General features: G+C 43.6%; 1 protein-coding gene across 7 annotated transcripts in view; it reads right to left on the reverse strand.

Moving 5' to 3' along the window:
* The window catches only part of PTPRC (protein tyrosine phosphatase receptor type C), a 167,789-nt gene that overhangs the window by 15,435 nt on the left and 132,223 nt on the right, over positions 1 to 20,131 (reverse strand). For all 7 annotated transcript variants that reach the window (XM_083156868.1, XM_083156867.1, XM_083156866.1 and 4 more), the window contains 9 exons: positions 12,327 to 12,387; positions 11,958 to 12,066; positions 10,620 to 10,654; positions 9,248 to 9,354; positions 3,081 to 3,171; positions 2,661 to 2,737; positions 2,101 to 2,137; positions 1,911 to 2,008; positions 141 to 266 (listed from right to left, as the gene is read on the reverse strand). In XM_083156868.1, coding sequence (XP_083012994.1) covers positions 141 to 266; positions 1,911 to 2,008; positions 2,101 to 2,137; positions 2,661 to 2,737; positions 3,081 to 3,171; positions 9,248 to 9,354; positions 10,620 to 10,654; positions 11,958 to 12,066; positions 12,327 to 12,387 — 741 coding nt within the window. The remainder of the gene's footprint in view (positions 1 to 140; positions 267 to 1,910; positions 2,009 to 2,100; positions 2,138 to 2,660; positions 2,738 to 3,080; positions 3,172 to 9,247; positions 9,355 to 10,619; positions 10,655 to 11,957; positions 12,067 to 12,326; positions 12,388 to 20,131) is intronic.

Consider the following 20,131-nt stretch of genomic DNA (forward strand, 5'->3'; position numbering starts at 1 on the left):
CCAACATACAAATGGTCCCTGATCCACAAGTAACTAATCTCTGCTCAATATCTTTAACAATGTGCTGAAGACATATTACACAAACAAGCTGTTTCTATACAGATAAGAAATGAGCCTCTGTATATAGGAACAGAACCTACATGAGTGATATGCAACTTCCGAGTTATGTAATCAGGAAAGAATTTCTCCTCAGTGATTCTCACAACAAGATCTCCAAATTTCTCAGTTTCTTCTTCCATTGTTGGCCAGTACTGAGCACACTTGTTCTACAATGCAGAATATAGACCATATGAAGTTACAGCTTTCTTACTATACACATACTGTATGCTACTTATAACACCAATACATTGTATTAGGTATGTGTAACACTGACTATTGTGACACAGCGTGCACAACTGGTTAACACTTCTATGTTAAATCTCATGGCCCATCAGTGTAGAAGGTCTAATGATTTTTTGGGGGGTGTTGTTTCTAGGGTTGTTTCTAGGGTTGTGCAGTGGATTTCCTGGGGCAAAGGGTAGTCTTTTCTCTGTATTACATTTTGGAGGTACAGTAGTGTTGCTTATATAGTGCAGGGTTGTGCAGTGGGGTTCCAGTTAGTCTTGGGCAAGGGGTTGGCTTTTCTCTGTATTACAGGTTGGAGGTAGTGTTGTTTATATAGCAGGGTTGTGCAGTGGGGTTCCAGTTAGTCTTGGGCAAGGGGTTGGCTTTTCTCTGTATTACAGGTTGGAGGTAGTGTTGTTTTTGTAGTCCAGCCGGGTTGTGCAGTGGGGTTCTAGTTAGTCTGGGGCAGGGGGTAGTCTTTTATCTGTACTACAGAGAGAAAAAAAATGATATGTCAAAATCGATGGGGTAGTCAGTTTATACAGTGGGGTAGTCAGTTTATGCAGAAATATTGAGTATAGGAATAAGTGGCGCTGAATCAACCAATAGGAATTGATAACAATATTAAAAAGGTAATAAGAATATATAAAATCACCCAATACATTTGCATACATTTGCATAGATTACTGTCTCTGTAGGCTGATCATAGATCCGTTCCTAGAATGTTGCCAATCATAATGGAATTCACAATCAGGATTGCTGGAATGGTGATATGTCCCTTTTGGAGTATATTTACCACATAACAACCGCTAGAGGCATGAGTCCAAGTTGGAAAGTGAATTGGCTTGTTGTTCTTCAAATATATGCTGCGAGTGCAGGGATCTTATACCGTGTCCTCTGGTCCGTGAGGTTGGCCAGAACAAGTGAAGTTAGCAATTGGTCCGGATCATCACCAGCAAGGGTGAGACAAGGTGAGTAGTTAGGTGAAGTCTAAAGGTGGTGTTTATGTGGTTCAGGGTTGGGCGGTGGTGCCACTGTTAGTCTGGGGCAGGGGGTAATGTTTTTTCAGTTTCACGGGGTAAAGTGCAGGGTTACATTGGCTATTTTTCTGCTAGACCGGAGCAGAGGGAGGTTGTGTTCCTATTAGTCCAGGGCAGAGGATGCTGTTGTTTCTGCAGTGCACAGTTGGGGACATTTATGTTACTGTAGAGTGGGTCTGGCAGTGGTTGTTCTGCTGTAGTGCAGGAATGGGGATATTGATATGCATTGGGGATTGTAGTATACCTGTTGTGTGATTATTGGATGGTAGTATTGTTTCAGTGTAGAGGTGGGGGTGGTAATATTGCTGTATTTTTATAATTTGTGTGTGTGTGTGTGTCAGGGGGGGTGCTTTCTATCGCTTGTTATGACCCCAGGTACTGTCGAATTGTTATGCCTAACAAATGGGGCCACTTATGGAATATTTTTCACAACCACTTTAAATTCCCAAATCACCCTGATTAGACAGATCAGTCACTTTTTTACAAGGTTTTAGCAACTTCTAATGCAGGAATAAATATACAACCATCCTACTTAATACCACATACCCGATTCCCTTCCTCACAGCGTGTCACCATCACAATAATTGTTGACTTCTGTTCCCAGATCATTCTCCAGAAATCATCCATAGTTTCCTCCTTAGGACCTATTAAGTATTTCACATATTTATCAATCTAGCAGAGCTAAAGATTTATTGTAACCAACATTTTGCAAAACTTTAACTGTCATGTAATTTACCTTGGGCAGCAATGTATTTCCTTGGTTCTTTAAATCCCTAATTAAAAATAAAAGCAACAATGAACTGTAAACAAACTGTCAAAAGGACCTAAACTAGTGGTTCCCAAACTGTGTGCCGTGGCACCCTGGGGTGCCTTGGGACACTTGCAGGGGTGCCCTGGGTTGGTGGTCCAAGACCAATTCAAATTATTTAGTGTCAATGTAGCAGGCAAACCCAATGCTTGTGACTTCCTATCATAACGTATGTGGACAAACACAAGTGAATCCTGTCCTCACCACATAATTGAAAATCTAAAACACAATTTACTTAATTTAATATATATTTTTTTTATTTCCCAATAAGAAACTTTTGGTCTAGGAGTGCCAGGAAGAAAATTATGATACTCTAGGGTGCCGAGATTCAAAAAAGTTTGGGAACCACTGACCTAAACATTAAAAAAGTGCATGCAGCTATTTCTTATACAGCACGAAAATGAACAATACAGTATATGTTACTACTGTATGTGGTCACAGAAATATCATATCAGAAACTACTGAATAGATCCACTAGTTATCCTTACATTAATGTAGCTGGCATTAATGTAGTCCGATCCAGACTCTCCATGTATCTCAGATAACACCACCCGATTGTCATCATCTGCAAAATGAAAATAATAATAATAATAATAATAATAACAATAATAATAAAAATATATATAAATTGAAGATGAAAATAATAATAATAATAATAATAATAATAATAATAATAAAATATATATATATATATATGCAAAATGAAATATATATGCAAAATGAAAATAATAAAAAATATATATATATATATATATATATATATACAGTATATATATGTGTGTGTGTGTGTGTGTACAGTACACACACACACACACACACAATATCACTTTTCTCACAAGTTATCATAGCATTAAAATAAAATACAGATTTTTATGTAGTTTAAAAACTACTGTAGCCAATTGACTTACATGGCAAAATATCAATATAACGGTTTTTAGGCTGGTTGCAGGACAATCTGGCTTCTTTGATGGGAAATTTGCTGAACACGCGGGGGATGCTCTGAAAGAGAAAACAATAGCTTCATCCAAATTATAGCATAGGTATGCATTTCTTTATTCTATGGACAGCACTTATCAAAAAAAGTGACAAGTTTTCTGAAAAGCGCACATGTAACAGCAAAATTTACACGTTTTGCTGTGACCAAAAAAATTGCACATTAACAATCGCATCCAGATGTTTTCTCATTAAAAAGTATAGAAATCACACATGTAGTAAGGTGCGATTTTTCAAATTGCACACCTAACATGACTAAAGAATAACCCATAAATAGACCAGGGTCTGGCTGGGTAGCTTGACAGAATCATACACAGATCAGTGAGATCTGTACATGCTTTTGTTTGGGAAAATTATGGCATGGGGTCCCCCCCAACGAGCATAACTAGCCCCAGCAATACAAAAAAAAAAGATGACTGAGGTTCCCCCTTATTTCCAAAACCAACCCCGGTCTCCTGGAGCAGTCCTAGTTTTAAAAATACGGGGACAAAAGAAGTAGGGATTCCTCATATCTTATAAATCAGCACCGGGGTCCAACAGTCATCAGGATAATGGGGGACACTTTTTATGTAACTGTTCAGACAAGGCTGAGGTCCCTGGGGGAGTGGGGGCTCCCCAATAAAGGGGTCCCCCAGGCCACCCAAGGCCAGGGCTAAAGCTTGGGACTATCTTCAGCACCCCTAGGTGGTGGACGCCGGGTTAATATTTTTGTGTAAACAAAGAATAGAATTAATATTGGGTCCGGCTGTGGAACAATAAGTCTCCCCTTCATGCAGGTACTGTACTTGGAGAACCATAAGTGCCCGAAACACCAAGGAAGGGGATTTTAGAGAGTCTAAAAACAGTTGAGATCCAACACAGAGAAGATGAAGTTTTGCCTCTGGAGGGAACACCCGAGGCCAGCATCAGAACTGCTCGCATTCTGCAAATTCGGGTGGGTTTGGTTTTCAGAAAACCGGACCGCACAATTCAAGGTCAGTATAAAGGAGAGAATGAACTGAAGCTTTTATATAAATGCTAATAACAGAGTACAGAAAACTAGTCATTTTGTTAAAAATTAAATAGTTTCCCAGTACAAAACTTAAGAAACAATTTTCCAGATGAGTGTTATTTCCATAAAATAGTTTCCCTGAAGTTATGGTGGGAAGTAAGGGGGTTAATCATAGGTGTGCTAAAACAGCAACAGCCTCATGGGACTTCTCACAACCAGGCCCTGTAGACAGCACCCCCTACAGTTTCTACTACACAAGCACACTGCAGTTATATGTGAAGGAACTTGTGAGTGGTTGGATCAAGTGCAAAAAAGTAGCTTGGGTCGCCATCCACTCCTTCCCAAGGTCACAATATGCCACCCAGCAGTGGGTGGAAGCAGTGGGCCCCTTTGTCCTCAGGGACTCCATTGCAATGCACCTGCTGCACCAATGGTAGCTCCACCTCTGTGTCCACCCACACTATGAGTAGCTTGTGTGACGATGAGCTGAGGAGCAGTTACAGGCCAGAGCCAGAAGTTCCTCAACCTAAAGCTCCCCATACACTAGTTCAATTTGCCCTAAGGACAAGTCGGACCAGTTTGTACTTGAGCTCCCCTGGCAGCTCCCCAGGATGCTTGCTTACAATTTGGCACTTGATGTGCCATTTTTACATGCAATAAATCACATGCATTTTATTTCATGAAAAAAACTCCTGGGGAGCTGGTAGCAGCATTTGCGGGGCGGGAAGTAACTACTGAGTTTAAAAAAATATTTTGAAAAGACTGGTCGGCTGGTTAGTGGCCTCCCATCTGATTGGCTGAGAGAATTCTCTCAGCCAATCAGCATCCGGACAGTTTTTCAAAATCATTTTTTTTAAATTCTGCAGCAGCTTCCCGCTCCGCTGCACATCAAATGCCTTTACCAACTCCCCACCAATGCTAGGACCCCGCTGACCAGACTCCGCTGCTGTACATAGGTGTGTGCCAGTGGTGATTCATCACTGGCACACACCTATGGATCGGACGCAACACATCATGGATGATAAAATGCACACGCGATGTGCCACTGATGCGTCCGATACGATAGATTTTATATGCAGCCCATCCAACCTACCGAGTCCGATTCGATGTGCACGGGACTGCGCATTGGGTTGGAAGGGATGTCAAACACATCCGAATTTGGCCGATTTCTCAGCCTGATCCGCCGGGATCGGGCAAAAATGTCCCAAATCGGATAAGTGTATGGGCACCTTTATACCTGCGCATTACTCATCAGTTCCCCTGCCCGCAGCTACTGAAGCAATCATGAAGATCCAACAGCCAGCAGCTCACACAGGTTAGTGGCCTGGAGGTACAGAGAAATTAGATATGAATAATGCTTGTAAAGTGGATTAGTCCACCCCTAGACATGAGCAGCATAAGCTGTGACATGATGTCATGTAAAAGCTAAGAACAGAGGACTATAGACGGAGAAGGAGGTCACCGCCTGAGGGTGCTGACTTAGGAGCTAGGTAAAAATAACACGTTAATATTTATAATTATTTATTTACTGTATATTGGTAGCTTGTTATACCTTACATGTCAAAATAGGACCTTTATTTAATAATACTAATTTTTTTAAATTAAATTGTGTATATTTTTCTTAAAGAACCTTTACTATTGCATCTAGTGCATGGGTCCTCAAACTGCTGCCCTCCAGATGTTGTGAAACTACAAATCCCAGCATGCCTTGCCACAGTTTTAACACTACTTTATAGCAAAACTGTGGCAAGGCATGCTGGGATTTGTAGTTTCACAACATCTGGAGGGCCGCAGTTTGAGGACCCATGATCTAGTGTATACCTTTAGCTCTTTCTGTCTGGGGCAGCATGGATGTTAGCATTACTGTCTCACAGTGCTGAGGTCATAAGTTAGATTCCCACCATGACCTTAACTGTGCAGAGTTTGTACACTGCTCAAAAAAATAAAGGGAACACTTAAACAACACAATGTAACTCCAAGTGAATCACACTTATGTGACATCAAACTGTTCACTTAGGAAGCAACACTGATTGAAAATCAATTTCGCATGCTGTTGTGCAAATGGTATAGACAACAGGTGGACATTATAGCCAATTAGCAAGACACCCCCAAAAAAGGACTTGTTCTGCAGGTGGTGACCACAGACCACTTTTCAGCTCCTATGCTATCTGGCTGATTTTTTGGTGGTCACTTTAGAAAGCTGGCGGTGCTTTCACTCTCATGGTAGCATGAGACTGAGTCTACAACCCGCACAAGTAGCTCAGCTAGTGCAGCTCATCCAGGACGGCACATCAATGCGAGCTGTGGCAAGAAGGTTTGCTGTGTCTGTCAGCGAAGTGTCCAGAGCATAGTTGCCAGATCATCCCTTTAATAAGCCCAACATATAAATTACACAGGTTCTTGACTAATTTTCAAACTTTTCAAATGTAATGACCGTTGGTATGAACTCTGTCACCTGCCAACCATACCAGCTGTTTTTACATTTGAAAAGTTTGAAAATTAGTCAAGAACCTGTGTAATTTATATGTTGGGCTTATTAAAGGGATGATCTGGCAACTATGGTCCAGAGCATGTAGGCGCTTCCAGGAGAGGCCAAATCATCAGGAGATGTGGAGGAGGCCGTAGGAGGGCAACAACCCAGCAGCAGTAACGCTACCTCCGCCTTTGTGCAAGGAGGAACAGGGGGAGCACTGCCAGAGCCCTGCAAAATGACCTCCAGCAGGCTACAAATGTGTCTACTCAAATGGTCAGAAACAGACTCCATGAGGGTGGTATGAGGGCCCGACGTCCACAGGTGGGGGTTGTGCTTACAGCCCAAAACCATGCAGGACATTTGGCATTTGCCAGAGAACACAAAGATTGGCAAATTTGCCACTGACGCCCTGTGATCTTCACAGATGAAAGCAGGTTCACACTGAGCACGTGACAGATGTGACAGAGTCTGGAGATGCCAAGGAGAAGGTTCTGCTGCCTGCAACATCCTCCAGCATGACCGGTTTGGCAGTGTTTCAGTAATGGTGTGGGGTTGCATTTCACAGCCCTCCATGTGCTCGCCAGAGGTAGCCTGACTGCCATTAGGTACCGAGATGAGATCCTCAGACCCCTTGTGAGACCAAATGCTGGTGCGGTTGTCCCTGGGTTCCTCCTAATGCAAGACAATGCTAGACCTCATGTGGCTGGACTGTGTCAGCATTTCCTGCAAGACAAAGGCATTGATGCTGTGGACTGGCCTGCCCATTCTCCAGCCCTGAATCCAATTGACCACATCTGGGACATCATGTCTCGCTCCATCCACCAATGCCACATTGCACCACAGACTATCCAGGAGTTGGTGGATGCTTTAGTCCAGGTCTGGGATGAGATCCCTCAGGAGACCATCCGCCACCTCATCAGGAGCATGCCCAGGCATTGTAGGGAGGTCATACAGGGACGTGAAAGCCACACACACTACTGAGCCTCATTTTGACTTGTCTCAAGGACATTACATCAAAGTTGGATCAGCCTGTAGTGTGTTTTTCCACTTTAATTTTGAGGGTGGCTCCAAATCCAGACCTCCATGGGTTAATAAATTTGATTTCCATTGATAATTTTTGTGTGATTTTGTTGTCAGCACATTCAACTATTTAAAGAACAAAGTATTTAATAAGAATATTTCATTCATTCAGATCTAGTATGTGTTATGATAGTGTTCCCTTTATTTTTTTGAGCAGTGTATATTCAACCCATGCTTGCATGGGTTTTCTCCGGGTACTCCAGTTTCCTCCTGCACTCAAAAATGTACTGGTAGGTTAATTAGCGCCCAACAAAGATATATGCATGTGTTATGTGTTAGGGAAAATAGATTGTAAGCTCCACTGGGGCAGGGACTCATGTGAATGTTCAATAATTCTCTGTAAAGTGCTGCAGAATATGTATGCACTATATAAATACCTGGAATTAACTAAAAAATAATCTCTCTATAAATATCTCTCTCACAGAAAGTAGGAATGGATTTGATAGACTATTCTACCCAGATTGAGAGCCCAGTTGCGTGCACCTCTCCAGGAGATGATCTGCAGTTCAGGGACGAAGTGGACGCTGATGTATTTAAGCCCCACCTCCATTTCAACCAAATGCCGTGATCCATGGATCAATGGAAAAAAAATACATGTAATGACGCATTCCACGTCATTTTAGCCCCGCCCATTCCCTGAACTCCCGCAAAGACCGGCATTGATCTCTCTAGTCAATGGGAATGCGGGAAGCTGGGCTGGATGTCCAGTAGCCTCCCGACCATTCCAGGAGAGTAGGTAAGTATTGTTGTAATACCTAACTACTTAACATGCTTTAAGTAAAATGTTGTGAACCTTGATCCTCCCTCTTTTGCGTTCTTACTCTCTTCTTCACTAATTGTAAAATAGCACTAGACAATCCCAATAGGTGGTGCTAGCCATGCCCCTCAGACAGAGTGGAACACTGCACACACCAATATAATGCAAGGTAAAATTAGCAATATTCTTATCGCTATGTGACACTAGTGTTCCCGTGCCATTTCAATCAAACTTTGCCATATTCACAGTCAATTGTATTTCTGACATTCAATAAATGAATAAGAATGTCTGAGATGGACATATTTCTATTGTTCTGAAAAAAATTAGCAACAAACTATCACCCCCAACAATCTTCCCCAAAAGCCTCCACAATCCACAGCCCTAGACCATTAGGTGATTTTCAGCCATCAATGTTTCCTTTTTAGGATGAGAGGAGGACCTGCTGCCTGTTACCTATAGATCTTATGTATACAAACCAACATGGTTATTCTCATTACTGTGTTGTGGGTGTTCTCACAGTTAGTTTCCAACATATTATATAGCATACATTATGGGGAACATTTATTAAAGCTTCTAAAAATGAAAAGAGAGAATCTGATTGGATGATATGGAAAACATCACCGCTTTTCATTTTTTTAGAAGCTTTAGTAATTTACTCCTATGGGGTAAATTCTGTTTCACAAAAAGAACTCCCATCTTAGTAAATTTCCCCCTATGTCTTTTTTGTGGAGTAGATGTGTACGATTCCTGGCTCCAGATCCTTGCCATCATCATATTATACCTGGAACTCATCGAGAAACAGTCTCCCTTCATCAGCGTTTTTCCTTTTATATGTCTCAAGGAGTTGTTCCACTAGAATGGGCTCAATGTTCAATAGATGATTCTCATCTGCACAAGAAAAGCAGTAGGAAATTGCCAATTTCTGCTCAGGCGATATACAGTAACCTGGCTCTTCTAGAACCATCTACATAAGTCACTATAACTAACATTGGTTTTATAATTCTCATTAATAGAATTTAAATAACAAATCATGTCAAATATAGCATTTTAAATATTACATATTTTAATTTTGTTATTCATTTAAATCACTACCTTTGGTAGTTTATTTTAATTTCTGAATAAATAAATAAATAAATAAGTCATGTACACACTCGTCATTAATACAGTGGGCAGTATTCAATGGAAATATTCTCTGTGCACGGCGAGCATTTTTTTTTGCTCGCCGTGCACTCTCCGTGTTCCGGAGGGCTCGCTGCCACTCCTGCTCCCCCTATTCAACGTGTTAAAGACTCGCCGCCACTCGCGGCGAGTCTTAACCCCTGCAGCGGACGAGCGTCCGCGGCAGGGAGCTGTCAGGGAGCCGGGGGACGTAGCAGCCAAGAGAGATTAAAGTCTCTCTTGGCTGCTGCAGGGGATATGGGGTGGGGAGCAGGGCTCCCCTGGACCCAGGCAGCACAGGCTGCCCCCCCTATAGCCAGCGGGGGACCCAGTATTCACTGTACCCGAACGTGCATACGGGTGCAGTGAATATATGAATATCTAATGAGCGGCTCGAGCGCTCCGGCCCCCTGCTGGCTGCACTGTGTAAAAAAAAGAAAAAAAAAAAATGTAAAAAATTTTTTTTTTAAAAATTAAATATATATTCATGTGCTATAGGCACATGAATAAAAATAACATGGCCCTCCACAGAAAAAAAAACCTGATTTTTTGACACCAAAATTAAAAAAAACACCCTTTTAGTTTAAAAGTTCACATTCCTGCTCTCCATCAAAAGATGGAGAATTTCTTCACGGAGAGAGACAGCGAGAATCACTAAGAAAGACGGAGAATATTTCACATTGAATAGGGTGGCTCGCCTTTGGAGAAAAAAAACCTCTCTCCACGGCGAAAAAAGCACAAATTCTCCACAAAACACGGAGAACTTTTCTCATTGAATACTGCCCAGTGACTCCCAAATGCTACAGGAAACCAACATTTACCAGACATTATACAACATAGAATAGTTCCCATTAATATTACTATTGCTGTGCATTACTGTAAGAAGTGCCATTAACATATTTTAACTAAATTATTAGTTTTTAGTCACATCCAATTTTACAGACAATTGTCTTAACAAAAACAGAAATGTAAAATGTCATTGATAGAATGCATACCTTGTGAGGTGAGTGGAATGCTGTCTTCATGGTTGCTAAGATAAAATGAAAGTGTTATATGAAAAAAAAGTTCACGTTGCAATAAACAGTTACTACATTTTCTTTTAACTGCTGACAAGGGCTTAACCAGGGCCCCCGACGGGGCTGCTGTGGGTACAGCTGTCCCAGGCCCCAGCCTCTGGAAGGGCCCAGGCAGCTCATTTTGCCCACTGCAACCCCCCCCCCCCCCCCCCCCCCGAGCTTGTGTACCATTGGCCAATCAGAGTGGCTGCCGGTACACAAGCTCTGATTGGCTCAACATTGGCTCTGATTGTGCTGCATTTTAATTGGCCGCCGGCATCCTGCATTGAAGAAGCCTCTGCTTCGGGACCTGCAGCAGGAGTCAGGCGGTAAGTGAAGGGGGGGGGGGGGGGGAGACGGGGAGGGGGGGTCTGGAGGGGCCCAGACTGGAAATCAGTCCCGGGCCCGAATATTTGTAGTGGCAGCCCTGGGCGTAACTACTATAGGTGCAGGGGGTGCAGCTGCCATTGGGCCCAGAGCTGACAGAATCCCTCTTTGCCTGTCAAAGTACCAAATCAGCATTATTTGATGAATAGGGGCCCTTACAAACTCTTGCTATGGGGCCCACATGTATCTAGTTATGCCACTGACTGCTGGCATATTAATTGGTACACCTATGATTGGCAAATTACTGTGTATCACTACTGCTGTTCTGTACATATTGCTGAGTATGCCTACAGCTCCCATTTAAATAAAACATTTTTTTTAAACAATAGCAAAAACAATTGCACACCTATATAGAAGACTGTGGAATACTGCAAACTACTATGAGTAAATAAAAGCAGATTAAATCTTATTATCAAAACCATTTTGCAATAAAATAACTTATTGAGTTGTACGTGAGAGATGAGTCTTGAAAATTAAAGCTTGACCGCAATTCTTGCATAGAATTTAAAACATATTTTTTACTTGGGTTTTTTGAAAAACCTATTATTCAAATACCCATAGATTGTAAACTTGCAAAGCAGGGCCCTCCTACCTCTATGTCGGTATGTTACTACCCAGTTTGTTACTACCTAGTTTGTTTTATCTCTGTTTTTAATTGTAAAGCGCAATGGAATATGCTGCGCTATATAAGAAACTGTAAATAAATAAATAAATAAAATAAATAGTTTCAAAATACTATCTCTATCCTTGTCTTTTTCTGGTGCTGATCCTTGTCACTTACTACTACCTTGAGTCTACTGACACCTAGTGGAATATTCTTTAATAACTCCTGAGTTAGAGAGAGAGAGATCTCTGCATTTTACATTTTGATGTGAGAAATACATGCATTACCTTGAGGATTTCTTTTGCAAGTCATAAATTTTGAACAGGACGAAGATAAGGGCCAGAGCTGTGATGGTTATCAGAAAAGCCAGGAATCCAATGAGGGCCTTATCATTGTCTGCATAATATAAAACGTTAGTGATTTGTTATATGCTCTTTATTATGTCCCACCAAAAAGACAGGGTACATTTACTTGTTGCTTCCTATACCACAAATATAAACTTATTGCGGGTCTTTTACAACTTGATTACAATTTATATGCTAAAATATATATATTCACTGTACCTTATTCACATTTACTACAATTGTAACAGCAAGCGTGGTGTAAACAAACATACTTTGGAATGCAATATGCCAGGTTTGATTGAGTGTACTTACAATATGTTTTTATTTTAGATTTTGTTCTTATTCCTTCGTGTATATTATTTTTGTAGGAAATCTGAAGTGTCCAAATGAAAAATGACATAAATATTAGTTAAAATGCATAGAGTAACCAGTGTTTAGCTATACAATCTAGATATACAGTCAATAGTGTCTCTAGATATACAGTCAATATGTCACCCCAAAAGTCCGACATGAAAAGGTCGGCCTGCAATAAAACAACAGGGTCAAAAGATCGACACGAAAAAAGGTAGACACTTGAAAAGGTAGACACATGAGGAAGTGGCTGCGGTCCACGAAACGTTGACTAATATAAAGAGTGAGTTTTCCGAGTACCTTCATGATGTCATGGCATGGATATGAGGGGCGCTAACTCCTAAGAGTGGCAGAGTGGCACCAGAAGCAAGGTTATCCCTATAAGTGGGTGCAGAGTGCTGGGCAGTGTATGTTTATATATATATATAGCAGAAGAGAGAGGGCGCTCCGGGATTCCAACCAGAATAACTTGCCAGGGTGCAGCGCACACGGGGGAAAAATAGCAGGTCTGGGCTGCGACACTCACACGGACTTTGTACAAACGTGCACAGGGGCACAAGTGGGTGGTCGACGTTTTGGAACTTTAATCCATCTTCAAGGCATGAATAATGAGACAAACAACAGTGTATACCTTTATATCCTATGCTTGTCCTCTGTGCCCATACTCCCGCTGCTCACGTCACAGCTCCCCGAGCGGACAGTCACGTGGTGGGAGTTCACCACCGCTGTACAGTACCTTAACTGCGGTCACCTCACCCCCTCTAGCTCTCCATCACCTTACCCTGTTTACTCCCACTCTCTCACCTCAACCTGTCCCCTTCTTGCTTCCAGTTACTTCACCCCCGGTCACCTCACCATGTCACCTACACCTTCTTGCTCTTCTGGCACCTCACCTTCTCTCACTCCTTCGGTCACCTCACCCGCTGTCACCTCACTTCCTGATCGCCATAACTTCACCCCCTCTTGCTCCCCTGTCACCTCACCTGCTGTCACCTCACTTCCTGATCGCTTTACCCCTACTTGCCTCACTCCAGAACTTCACCCCTCTCTTGCTTGGTAAAGATGCAGATTAAAATTGCATGCAATTGAGATGAGGTACCAACCTAATTTCTTGGTTAGGGCCCCATAAGGTCTAAATCCACCTCTGGTTACAGAACAGAGTACCTGACACTGCAAATACTCATCTAAGACTGACTCCTATCTACAGTATATACATTCTTATATATGTTAATGGGACAAGAGTGGGGGTAATTTGGGGTGTTTCTGGGTTCCAATGGTGAAGGGGAATTGATTTTCCTGATATTCAGGGCATTAAAGTAATGATTTGTTTTTCTGCTTGATGGAGGTTTTGGCGTACGTGTTCAGTCTCAGTGGGGTATTATAAGAAGTGTGGAGGTTTGTGGTTTGTCACAGCAGGTCTTGGGGCCACTAGTCTGCCCAGCATATTGATACCAACAGCTTCCACACAGTTTTAGGGGCGAGATGTATTAAAATGAAAATGCGGTAAAATCCCGGTTTTACCACATGTTCATGTGTACTAAAACCCGGCCGCACCGATATCGCCTATGTTCTTCTTTTTGCCACTCGCCGCCTCTGCCACAACCCCGTCATCTTGTCGACCCCACCTTTCCCCTGGGATTACTTTCCTGAAAGGTCCTCCTCGACCCTGGAAGGTAAAACCCTCCTCCTCCTAGCAATGCAGCCGTCTTTCCGGCTGCAGGGAAGAGGAGGAGGCGCCGGGGACAGCCAAGCTGAGCTGTCCCGGCTGCAGGGGAGTAGGCGGCTAGGAGGTGACGGAGATCCCCCGCAGACCACAGTACAGTATACCTCCATCACCGCACCGCGATGCCAGCTGCATATGTTAGTACATATGCGCTGGCATTGCAGCGGGGGCATGGCAAAGGGTGGCGATGTATATTAATACATCCCGCCCTTTGTGATGTATTCATAATGCCTATTTTGGTGTTTGTTTCACCAACATTGGATTTGGTGCAGCCCACGTCTGGCCACTTCTAGAGATATTTCCAAAGCCACTTCTAGTTCCCAATCTGTAGGGGACAATATACCCAGCCTCAGCACTGGACCCTGTGGACTTCTAATGAGATCATTCAAGGGCATCTTAACATATGGCGGTATTGTTTCCTAGTAGGGCGCCCACGATTTTGATCTTAGGCATCGCAAGGAAAAAAATCACGTCGGTCGCATCGCATGCGGCCAAAATATCGCATGCGATGCGACCGACACGATTACCACGATTTTACATAGGGAACAATGTTAAATGGCCCAATTGACCCGATTTCACATAGGGAACAATGTTAAATGGCCCACAGACCCCAACTACCCACCCTGAAGTGTGAATTCCCCCCCTCCCAATTGTTAACACCACCCCACGATCAACGTCAACCCGAAGCGTGGCGAGCGCAGCGAGCCCACGTGGGGCGGCGGTAAGCGTCCTCCGACCTTTTCATACCCCCACTATCCACGTCGGCATGGAGTTGAGAATAGAAAGTGTGTCGAGCGCAGGGGACGCGGAACACGCTCCCAAAGCGTGGCGAGTGGACACAGATTACTTAACATGTATTCCGCATCCCCTCGCGGGGCTCGCTGCGCTCGCCATGCTTCGTGCTCGTATTCCGTGTCCGCTCGCCACGCTTCGGGCTCGGTGGCTCGCTGCGCTCGCCACACTTTCTATTCTCAACTCCACGCCGACATGGATAGTGGGGGTATGAAAAGGTCGGAGGACGCGTACCGCTGCCCCTCGCGGGCTCGCCTCGCTAGCCACGCTTTGGGTTGACGTTGATCGTGGGGTGGCGTCAACAATTGGGGGGGCCATTTCACACTTCAGGGTGGGTATTTGGGGTCTGTAACATTTAACATTGTTCCCTATGTGAAATCATTTAACATTGTTCCCTATGTGAAATCGGGTCAATTTGGCCATTTAACATTGTTCCCTAGGTAAAATCGCGGTAATCGCGTCGGTTGCATCGCATGCGATTTTTTTTGGCCGCATGTGATGCGACCGACGCGATTTACATTTTACCATGCATTTCTATGTAAAATCGCAGCCATCGCATCGGTCGCATCGCATGCCATTATAATGGCATGCGATGTACATGCAATGCCCGCGATGGGCGCCCTTCTAGGAAACAAGTACCCATATGGGCACAATGAACAGCTGCCCAAGGGTACCCCAGTGTTAGGGACCTTTCAGCTTAGGCAGATTGGGTTGTGGTCATCTGCCTCCTGAGCTTTTTGGGAGGCAGTAGAGAATGCTGCTTGGTTGTTCTGATTGTGAATCACAACAAGGTTTTTCTTTTTCCATTCTGAAAGATATGATATTCAGGGCATTAAAGTAATGATTTGTTTTTCTGCTTGATGGAGGTTTTGGCGTCCGTGTTCAGTCTCAGTGGGGTATTATAAGAAGTGTGGAGGTTTGTGGTTTGTCACAGCAGGTCTTGGGGCCACTAGTCTGCCCAGCATATTGATACCAACAGCTTCCACACAGTTTTAGGGGCGAGATGTATTAAAATGAAAATGCGGTAAAATCCCGGTTTTACCACATGTTCATGTGTACTAAAACCCGGCCGCACCGATATCGCCTATGTTCTTCTTTTTGCCACTCGCCGCCTCTGCCACAACCCCGTCATCTTGTCGACCCCACCTTTCCCCTGGGATTACTTTCCTGAAAGGTCCTCCTCGACCCTGGAAGGTAAAACCCTCCTCCTCCTAGCAATGCAGCCGTCTTTCCGGCTGCAGGGAAGAGGAGGAGGCGCCGGGGACAGCCAAGCTGAGCTGTCCCGGCTGCAGGGGAGTAGGCGGCTAGGAGGTGACGGAGATCCCCCGCAGACCACAGTACAGTATACCTCCATCACCGCACCGCGATGCCAGCTGCATATGTTAGTACATATGCGCTGGCATTGCAGCGGGGGCATGGCAAAGGGTGGCGATGTATATTAATACATCCCGCCCTTTGTGATGTATTCATAATGCCTATTTTGGTGTTTGTTTCACCAACATTGGATTTGGTGCAGCCCACGTCTGGCCACTTCTAGAGATATTTCCAAAGCCACTTCTAGTTCCCAATCTGTAGGGGACAATATGCCCAGCCTCAGCACTGGACCCTGTGGACTTCTAATGAGATCATTCAAGGGCATCTTAACATATGGCGGTATTGTTTCCTAGTAGGGCGCCCACGATTTTGATCTTAGGCATCGCAAGGAAAAAAATCAGGTCGGTCGTATCGCATGCGGCCAAAATATCGCATGCGATGCGACCGACACGATTACCACGATTTTACATAGGGAACAATGTTAAATGGCGCAATTGACCCGATTTCACATAGGGAACAATGTTAAATGGCCCACAGACCCCAACTACCCACCCTGAAGTGTGAATTCCCCCCCCCCAATTGTTAACACCACCCCACGATCAACGTCAACCCGAAGCGTGGCGAGCGCAGCGAGCCCGCGTGGGGCGGCGGTAAGCGTCCTCCGACCTTTTCATACCCCCACTATCCACGTCGGCATGGAGTTGAGAATAGAAAGTGTGTCGAGCGCAGGGGACGCGGAACACGCTCCCAAAGCGTGGCGAGTGGACACAGATTACTTAACATGTATTCAGCGTCCCCTCGCGGGGCTCGCTGCGCTCGCCATGCTTCGTGCTCGTATTCCGTGTCCGCTCGCCACGCTTCGGGCTCGGTGGCTCGCTGCGCTCGCCACACTTTCTATTCTCAACTCCACGCCGACATGGATAGTGGGGGTATGAAAAGGTCGGAGGACGCGTACCGCTGCCCCTCGCGGGCTCGCCTCGCTAGCCACGCTTCGGGTTGACGTTGATCGTGGGGTGGCGTTAACAATTGGGGGGGCCATTTCACACTTCAGGGTGGGTATTTGGGGTCTGTAACATTTAACATTGTTCCCTATGTGAAATCATTTAACATTGTTCCCTATGTGAAATCGGGTCAATTTGGCCATTTAACATTGTTCCCTAGGTAAAATCGCGGTAATCGCGTCGGTCGCATCGCATGCGATTTTTTTGGCCGCATGTGATGCGACCGACGCGATTTACATTTCTATGTAATTTCTATGTAAAATCGCAGCCATCGCATCGGTCGCATCGCATGCCATTATAATGGCATGCGATGTACATGCAATGCCCGCGATGGGCGCCCTTCTAGGAAACAAGTACCCATATGGGCACAATGAACAGCTGCCCAAGGGTACCCCAGTGTTAGGGACCTTTCAGCTTAGGCAGATTGGGTTGTGGTCATCTGCCTCCTGAGCTTTTTGGGAGGCAGTAGAGAATGCTGCTTGGTTGTTCTGATTGTGAATCACAACAAGGTTTTTCTTTTTCCATTCTGAAAGATATGATATTCAGGGCATAAAAGTAATGATTTGTTTTTCTGCTTGATGGAGGTTTTGGCGTCCGTGTTCAGTCTCAGTGGGGTATTATAAGAAGTGTGGAGGTTTGTGGTTTGTCACAGCAGGTCTTGGGGCCACTAGTCTGCCCAGCATATTGATACCAACAGCTTCCACACAGTTTTAGGGGCGAGATGTATTAAAATGAAAATGCGGTAAAATCCCGGTTTTACCACATGTTCATGTGTACTAAAACCCGGCCGCACCGATATCGCCTATGTTCTTCTTTTTGCCACTCGCCGCCTCTGCCACAACCCCGTCATCTTGTCGACCCCACCTTTCCCCTGGGATTACTTTCCTGAAAGGTCCTCCTCGACCCTGGAAGGTAAAACCCTCCTCCTCCTAGCAATGCAGCCGTCTTTCCGGCTGCAGGGAGGAGGAGGAGGCGCCGGGGACAGCCAAGCTGAGCTGTCCCGGCTGCAGGGGAGTAGGCGGCTAGGAGGTGACGGAGATCCCCCGCAGACCACAGTACAGTATACCTCCATCACCGCACCGCGATGCCAGCTGCATATGTTAGTACATATGCGCTGGCATTGCAGCGGGGGCATGGCAAAGGGTGGCGATGTATATTAATACATCCCGCCCTTTGTGATGTATTCATAATGCCTATTTTGGTGTTTGTTTCACCAACATTGGATTTGGTGCAGCCCACGTCTGGCCACTTCTAGAGATTTTTCCAAAGCCACTTCTAGTTCCCAATCTGTAGGGGACAATATACCCAGCCTCAGCACTGGACCCTGTGGACTTCTAATGAGATCATTCAAGGGCATCTTAACATATGGCGGTATTGTTTCCTAGTAGGGCGCCCACGATTTTGATCTTAGGCATCGCAAGGAAAAAAATCACGTCGGTCGCATCGCATGCGGCCAAAATATCGCATGCGATGCGACCGACACGATTACCATGATTTTACATAGGTTTAGTATACATGCATATTGGTAGAGTTGGATATTTGGTAATGCTTTTCCCCCGTTTATCTTGGGTCTCATCAAAAACTTCTTTGCAGTCTTAACCCTCTAGCCTCTCCAGATATATCTATTTATTATTGTGTTAAATCTAGTTATCCAATATTTTGGAAGCCGTTTCGGTATTGCCCTAAACAGATAAAGTAGTTTCAGTAAGAGAAACATCTTAAATGTTGCTACTCTGCCCATCCATGAAATCTCTCTATATATCCAATCTTTAAATTTTTTGTACTTGTTTTAATAATGGTGCATAATTATATTCAATCAAATTTGCATCTATATCCAGATTTACTCCTAGATATTTTATAGTCTAGTTTTCCAATTAAATTATATTTTCTTTTTAATATTTCTAATTCAGCTGAATCAATATTTATTGGTAGTAGTTCTGTTTTATTTTTATTTAATTTGGATACTTATGTATTATCTGGGCTCCCATGTTAAATGCACCCCATTTTATCATACCCCTACTATCCAACTACGCATGGGTCCTGTTGCTTTATTCATTTTTAGAGATTTAATGGCTTCTGTAATTTCTTGAGTTGTCAGCGGACCATTTAATTCTGTTATCTGATCCTTATTTAGTTTTGGAAGTTTTATTTTAATTAAAAAATATTATTTTCTTTCTTTGTTGGTTGAACTGTCCCTTTATCTGTTTTATAAAGTTTAGAATGGTATGTCATTAAGTTGGGGGTTGGAGGAAAGCGGAGGGAAGAGGGGGAAAAGTAAGGAATTTTTTTTTCACTTTTTCTTCACTGAGCACTGTATAGATTAACATAGAATCATATATAGAGGTATATCATTATAAATATATAAAGATTCACTCCTTAGAGAATGAATAATGAGAGAAAAGGTTTTGCAGAACTACAGTAAGTATAATGTACACTAAAATGAATGTGTGTTAAAAGTATAAATTTATGTTAGAACACTAGATCAATAAAATGTATAAGTACCTCCAGGTTATAGCGAAAGGGGGGAATTTCTAGAAGTAAAGTAAAATAATATAAATGGAAGTGGGGGGAGGGGGGGAGGGAGAAGAGAAGTTCTCTTTATTTTGTTCTTCTTTCTCTCTCCTTTATCACTGAGCACAGTATAGATTAATATACAGAAGAATGTCACTTAAATAAATGTATACGTATCTCTATGTTACAGTGATAGGGAATCCATACAAGTAAAGTAAAAATATATAAATGGGGATATATATATAGATGTGTGTTTTTTTTTTTTCTCCTACTTGTTCCTGGAGGGGGGAGTAAGGAAGAGGAGGGGAGAAGAATAATAATAACACATTTATTATATCCTGCAAGAGATAAGGTACAAATCTAATTATGTGAAACATATAAATTGAGGCGTTGGGGAGATAAACCACTACCCCCCAAAATCAATA

The sequence above is a fragment of the Crinia signifera genome, chromosome 8, assembly GCF_055691185.1.
Source record: "Crinia signifera chromosome 8, ASM5569118v1, whole genome shotgun sequence".
NCBI lineage: Eukaryota > Metazoa > Chordata > Amphibia > Anura > Myobatrachidae > Crinia > Crinia signifera.